This window comes from Patiria miniata, unplaced genomic scaffold (assembly GCF_015706575.1).
Source record: "Patiria miniata isolate m_02_andy unplaced genomic scaffold, ASM1570657v1 HiC_scaffold_5, whole genome shotgun sequence".
Classification (NCBI taxonomy): Eukaryota; Metazoa; Echinodermata; class Asteroidea; order Valvatida; family Asterinidae; genus Patiria; species Patiria miniata.
Window position 1 is genome coordinate 2,565,233 of NW_024037072.1, and position 7,417 is coordinate 2,572,649.

General features: G+C 40.5%; 1 protein-coding gene across 1 annotated transcript; it reads right to left on the reverse strand.

The window, feature by feature from the left end:
- Window positions 1-1,187: 1,187 nt before the first annotated feature.
- Window positions 1,188-6,998, reverse strand: LOC119741496 (monocarboxylate transporter 13-like). Its single transcript, XM_038217270.1, has 4 exons — window positions 6,693-6,998; window positions 5,424-5,567; window positions 4,270-5,070; window positions 1,188-2,623 (listed from the first exon to the last, which is right to left on the reverse strand). Exons 1-4 carry the CDS (start codon window positions 6,913-6,915, stop codon window positions 2,511-2,513), a joined length of 1,281 nt encoding a protein of 426 aa, XP_038073198.1. The 5' UTR covers window positions 6,916-6,998; the 3' UTR covers window positions 1,188-2,510.
- Window positions 6,999-7,417: the final 419 nt, after the last annotated feature.

Sequence of the window (7,417 nt, forward strand, 5' to 3'; positions counted from 1 at the left end):
GATTGGAGAACATTTCGTTCCCATCAGAGCAGTTCTCTGGGATGACTGCCTTTCTCTCCTTACCAAGAATCTTGTTTATTTCACGCCAAGTGTTTTTCATGTTGTGTTTACACATTCTAAATTTCTTGGCATAAAAGGTTTTCTTAGCAGAACGGAGGACAGCAGTCAACCGATTCCAATAACTGGTGTAGAGGCGTTTATTGGCTTCTGATTGGCTACGAAGATATCGCCTGTATAACTTGTTTTTGCGATTGCAAGAGCTTACAATAGATGAGGTGATCCAAGGTTGGTTGTTTTTCTTCCTGCTACAGTGTTGCGAAACTAGAGGAAAATGCCGGTTATAAGTATCAGAAAAGAGAGAGAGACAATTGTTTATATGCAGTATCTGTATGCTGGCATTGGTAGACTTCTCCCCAATCCACAGCTTCAATATCCAGGTGAAGGAACGTAAACTATCAGCGTTGAGGTTTCGTCAAAAGTAGGTCTCAGTTGAATGCTTGGAGTTACTAAAGAAAGACGAAGTAATTTGAAAAAGTGGCAGGTGATCAGAAATATCAGTATTCAAGATATCTGCTGAGATACTAGCATCATTGTTAGTCAGAATGTTACTAATTAGGGTGCTGCTTTGGGGGTGATGCATGTTGGCTGGTCAATCATAGGACGGAGGCCATAAGAGAAGAAGGTGTTGATAAAGTCGTCCGTGGGCTGATGTTCAGCACATTTGAGAAAATCAAGATTAAAATCACCCATCAAATAGCACAACTTATTCTCTCTAGAAATAGTATGGAGACAAAGGTCAAAGTTACGCTGAAAAGTATCAAGTTGAGTACCAGGGGCCCTGTAGATAATAACCACAATAACATTGCGAGAGTGAGTGCGTTCGATTTCGATGAAGACACTTTCATAATCAAGCGAAGAAGGCATGATGTCACTACGCACATGATATCTCAGAGACTTGCTGATGAATAAAGCTGCTCCTCCTCCGAGTTTATGAGAGCGTGAGGAGTGAATAAGGTCATAACTGGTCACACGGAGAAGGGCTTTCTCTGAACCAAGTTTCAGTGAAGCCGAGAACAGAAAATGAATGAGAAAGGCAGGAGAGGTAATCTTGGATATCATAGAAATGTTAACAGAGGCTTCTAGAATTCATGTAGAAGATAGAAAAAGAGTCTTCATCGATATTAAAACTATCGGTAAATAAGTTAAGGCAGGCACGACTATCATCATTATCAAACGTGTCATCAAGATTAAAATCAAGTGACATTATACACACATGAACAATGCAACAGATACAGACAATTAATTACCTAGTACAAGTACGTAGAAAAAAGGGGGGAGTTACAATATTGATGTAAGGAGAACAAGAGGCAAATTATCAATAATAAAAAAAGTGCCTTAAGTAAAAAAATAACTCAAGCCAAATAAATAAAGTGAAGGGAAGCTATAGTTAGCTATAGTTAGCAAGGCAAATGGAACATGAGGAGGAAAACTATCGACTGATGCAAACATTAACATAAAAATTCGAACATAAAATAAATGCAAGATACAGGTACATCTAATCAACGAAAGGAAAATCCAATGCTACAGACAAAGCCACAGACAAAAACAGCTGACAAAATATACTTAAGAAAAAAACATAGCAAGGCGAATGGAGCATGAGGAGGAAAATGTGAACAAAAACTATCGACTGATTCAAACATTAATATAAAAATTCGAAACAGAAAACTAAATAATGCAAAATACATGTGCATCATTCCACGAAAGGAAATTCCAATGCTACAGACAAAGCCACAGACAAAGAAGCTGAAAAAAATATACTTAATAAAAACATGGATGAGGCAAAATGAATGAAATAAACGAACGGAAAACGAAATTAAATCTCCAAAACAAGTAAGGAAAAGCTGAAATGACTATGATCGACAAAGAAAACAAATCAAAATACACGAAATCAAACTAAGAATTCCCAAAGCAAATAATAGGCATTGAATTCAAAAAATTAAAAATCGTGGCTGGATAACAATGTTAAAAAGCAAAGGTAGGAGCATGCAAGCTGGTGTAGTTAGCGGGCAACAAATCGGTACTTCTTTCCTTCTAATTTTCTATGTACGCTGCGGAGACTTGCAACGACCACTTCCTCTTCTCGTAATGGTCGGGTTTGGGGAGGTTCTCGACGCAATAGAAGGGGTCATTTGACAGGACTTGCCGTTGTTGCTGCAGGATCTTTGATCTTTACCTACTGCCACACTCCTTTGGTTCGTCCAGCCCCCTGTTTGTTTGTTTGTTTGTTTGTTTGTTGGGGTGTTGGGGTGCTTGTATGTTTGTTTGTGAACAACTGTAATTTTGTCTTTCGGAAAAGGTCATGCTCGGATCCGAAATATTATGCCCTCTCATTTTGTTCATTAATATATTTAACGTCAATCTAGTCAGTATATATAAGCAGTTTGCAGAATTATTATGCCTTTTCAAGTGGATAATTTGTTAACTAATTTGTTTACAATGCCTTCTCCATCTCAGATCCGTTTCGTGATTCTTCCAATGACCAGGGGAATGACAGCCACAGCTGGTGTAATGCCCATGATAACGAACGCCATGTCATAGCTGCCGGTCGTGTCCTTTATCCAACCTTAACAGGAAAATGTTAACATAAATAAATCAAGGCCAAGCCAATTCTGTTGTTACAAGAAAAAAATGTATCTGTTTGTAACGGGGGAGTTCGGATGGTACCATAACAAACGGTGCGGATACAGGAAACGAATGCGCCTCAGAAAAAAAATTGCTTTTTCAATCACCATTTGGTGTGGTTATTTATAAACCCACGTTGTGATGTGAAATGCAGAATGCCCATAGTGTGCCAGATGAAACAACCATGCAAAATGGTTAAATGGAGAGATCTATGTCTGTTTGCAACAGAACATAGGGCTTTTCAACAATATGATTTTTTTTATCAATAACACGTCCCTGACTACGCATGTACAACGTTTCAATCGAATCGGATCTATGGTTCTTCAGATATATTATTTTTTTCAAAATATGCACCTTTAAGACTACGTCACAAGACCCATGATCACCTGCCGCCAGAGTGCGCTAAAATAATGCATGACGTCACTAGTCAGATTTTGAAAAGCCCACCCTTGCCGACTGACATCGTTGAAAGCAAGTTCACATCTTTTTCCAATTTTAAATTATAAGGTACTTCCGGTTTGAACCGGAAGAAAGGGTCACGTGATTTTGCAAGTAATATCAAAAGTGACGACGCTGGATCTTTTGTCCATTCCCGTCAAATACTAAATCAGATCTCTCATAGTTGAATATATATTGATTTTCAAAGATTATAAATCTAAAATATTTGTTTGCTTTTAATCCGATACTTGATGACGTCATCGTGATGTCATTCAGAGAAAGCTTGAGAGTTATGTTAACTGTGCTATTGGAGCAAAACTCTGGATGATATAACTCGTGGTTGATTTTTCAGCAGTTTTGTATTGTTTAAAGGTTTTTTATGGTAACTTCCGGTCTGGTGACGTCTTCAATCTTTCTCCCCCTCAATTTTATATACATAAATTATGAAGTGATTTCAGCAAACTTCGCCACACACATCAACTGATTATTCATTCTAAACACTTTTCAAGCTGCCACTAGTTGGTGCTCTAACATGTTATGACGTCACCGGTAATTTTTTTTTTTTTAGAAGTTTAACCTAGCCAGAGACTACCATCGTGGAAAGCAAGTTCACATCTTCCAATTTTAAATTATAACGCACTTCCAGTTGGACCGGAAGGAAAGGTCACGTGATTTGGCTCATGTGAGATAAATAAAGATCCTGTATTATTTAATCGATTTTCGTAAAAAAAAAAAGTTCATTCTTTTACGGTTGATTTTATATTGAGTTTCAAATATTAAAGATAGAAATCTTTAATATGACGTCACGCGACTCATGATAACGTCATAATGACGTCACTCTTTAGGACACATCCTTGCTATAGGGACTATGCCTATGGGAACTTTGAAAGATGCATGACAAGGATGAATGGCAAACAGGAAGGCCGGAAAAGACTGTAATTTTGTAAATATTTTAAGTGGGATTCCAATGCTAACCGGAGCCGAGGGAAAACCTTGTCTTAAACTGAGTTTCCCTTTCCCGTATTTTCATCTTTCAGTGAGTGTGTGGATAAATCACCACATCAGAACTGAGACGCCGAATCCTCTTCCTTTCCATTACTTACTCTAATAATACCAAGGGTCACACATATAATTAAGATGTGTACTTACCTGGTAAAAATCCCCCGAGAAATTCTGCCAGTATTCCAAAAAATCCAATCCACGAGAACGCACTTGTCAGTCTGTCTCTACCTAATAGTTCCTTGGTAAGCACATCAGATAAGGTAAACAGCGATGATGAGGACAGACCGTATAAAACGGTCAATACGGTCACACTCAGTGTGTCTTTTGACCATTGATCTACGACAAGCGACAGACTCAGTACCAGGCTGGTTATTATCACTGCTGTAGAACACTTCACGAGGCCTCTATCCACAAAAGGCGCAAACACGACGCATCCGAAAAAATAGCCAACGCCCGAAGCCGAGCATATCGCAGCAGACGCTTGGGGCGAGAAACCTTTGGAATGAAGATGAGAAACGTAAAACAGGAACCAAGCGGTATTTACGAAACGAATCCCAAATATGCAACTGAAAACTACCCAGAAATTGAACTGACGAAGTATTCGCAGATCCACAGTTGACAATGCACGAGTGAAACAAGATCCGAGGCAGACCCTACAGGTGCTGTTTGGTTCCTGCTGGTCATGTTGATCTACTGGTAGCTCGTACTGTGGTTTGTTTTCTCTGGCAAGTATAGCACAGACTGCTGGATGAAAGCAAACCCCGGCAAGAAGCAAGGTGGCTCCTCTCCAGCCATAGGTATCGAGAAAAAGCTGCATCATTGGTGCAAAAGCAAGCAACGAGAGTACTTGTCCCGTGTGGCTTATTCCACTGGCCAGACTATATCGCTTACTGAAGGAACGTCCCAGAGTAGCCTTACTTAGAACAACACCGATCCCCAAGCCTGGGCCTGAAACAAGGTGTGAAAAATGCAATAGGAGTAAAAAGAAATAAAGGTCTAACAATAAGGAAAAAATGGTAAATATATTCACTACATCGTGTCTTGGATTCCATTGGTCTTAAATTATCTCCAACGAAGAGCTTTCATGTTCACGCGTACTGTACTTTGCAACGAGTACAAGTATTGGTACAAGTATTTTCTTCCAAAAGTATGAAAAATATGAACCCGAGTATACCAGAACTTAATACAACACCTGATACTTTTCTGATGTTCGCGATGTTTTATTGTTTTCGTGCACGCATCCTTGGATTAGCTGTTTTACTAACTATAGCAGCATTTGGTGTGTCGGCACAAGTTCTTACCAACCACGACGGCTAAAATAACAGCGATGTGTTTGATACTCGTAGCTAGTGGAACCAGCACTAATCCCACGCCAACCATGAACGTGCTCAGAATTAACATCCGTCGACTGCCGAACTTGTCTTTAAGGAGAGTGCTGAACAGACCTGCAAAACATGTGGAAATAAAAGATAATAGTAAAAGTAATACCGGAGTCTTAAATAGCGCACGTATCTACCAACAATTAGGTACTCAGGGCGCATATTAATAGGAATTTCTATTTTAAAGACAGGTAAATGAAGTATTTGAAAATATGAGAATCAATGCAGCACCTTAAAAGAGTTTACAAGGTGCTGCGGCGCATTAAGCAGCCACTGCCAGAAACGCCGGTGCAAACCCCTTCTCTAGTAGCGACTAATGTTACTGGGTTCTCAGGTGTATCACACATCGCACGGAACCTACGGCTTTACGACCCATCCGAAGATCGAAGCAATAATGTTCAGGTGTCTTGCTTAGGACCGTAAGTGTCAAGACAGGGACTCAAACCCACGCTCTGCTGATTAAACACCAGAGCTTGAGTTCAGTGCTCTTAACCGCTCGGCCATGACACTCCACAACGAGTGCGCCCAAAAAAGGCACCAAAAAAACCGGCAGATGCCACAAGAAGGGCACCACTTCTTTTTTGAAAAAGGCACTTGTTAAAAAAAAATGGGCACTTCGTAAAAAGGGGCACTCTTCACAAAATATTTGGGGGTAAGCCCGTTGAAAAAAGGGCATTTGAATGGAAAAAGGCAGTCTTTACAAAAGATTCGGGTGGTAAATGAAGTATTACTTCATTCCCCCCCCCCCCCCCCCCCGCTGGCTACGCCTATGAGCCTACATGCATTCACTAAGTTCGGTTACAAAGTTCAGTCACAAAGATCACAAAAGGTTCACGAATTTCACATTGTTCACAAGGTTCACGAAGCTCACTAAGGTCCCGAAGGTTTGTCCATTATTCACAGGTAAATATCACATGATGTCACGGTAGAATACGTCAATATAATCAAGGCAAAATAAGGTAAACAATGGATATCAGCTCCACCGTCTAAACACCACAAACGCGTTTCTAAAAATCGCCCTAAAATACCTTGCGCTCCCACGCTTCGCATGCAAATAAGGCGGGGCCACTGAATGCGCGCAGTGCACAGAGGTGAAAGGTGTGAGTAAATACATTAACATATAAGGGAAAGATCTTGGAAACTACAAGTAGTACGTGCCATCTTGCCAAAAATAGTCATCAAGTTAGTTACCAGCTATGTTGACTGATACTACCATGACCGATATGGCTATTCCGGTCAGCCAGACGTGGTCGGTAAACTGATCAGTCAACGCGGGAAGAAGCACTCCCAGACTCTTTAACACACCTCCCCACAGCGCAACGATGCTGAAAGACATCAGTAGGATGAAGCAGCCGTTGGAGTTGAATTCTTTGGTGGTCTCCTCCATTGAACTGCGCCTTGAACATATCCCCATTGCGTAAAAATGTCACCAATTCAGGGCACAACAAACGTCAAAGCATTAGTGTAGTACACAGTACAGTATAACTCGATACAAACCAGGAAACTCAGTGCGGTCTGTATCGATTGTTAGAAACTGACCTTTGTACAATCCTCATGAGACAACATGGCGACTAGCATGCAAGCCTTGTGCTGTGCTCTCACTTTTGTACTTAGTCTTGCTGTCCATAGCTCTCAAAGTGAGTTAAATTATATACCACATGACAGAGTATTGATCACTGATCAAACTGATCACTTTCATCAAGAAATTCCAGTCAGGGTGAGTGAAATCTGGAGTGATTTTCATCAAGATTTTCAGCATCTTCAGCCAGTAACTCAAGCCAATTGCTCTATTCAGTGCACGCTTGAGCGAACCCATTGTGCCAACTGTGTAGAGCCAATCATCCTTTGTTCTCCCCTGGCATCAGTGTGCTACACCAAGCTAAGATGGCGGACCTCTGAAGTGAAAATCATCACTT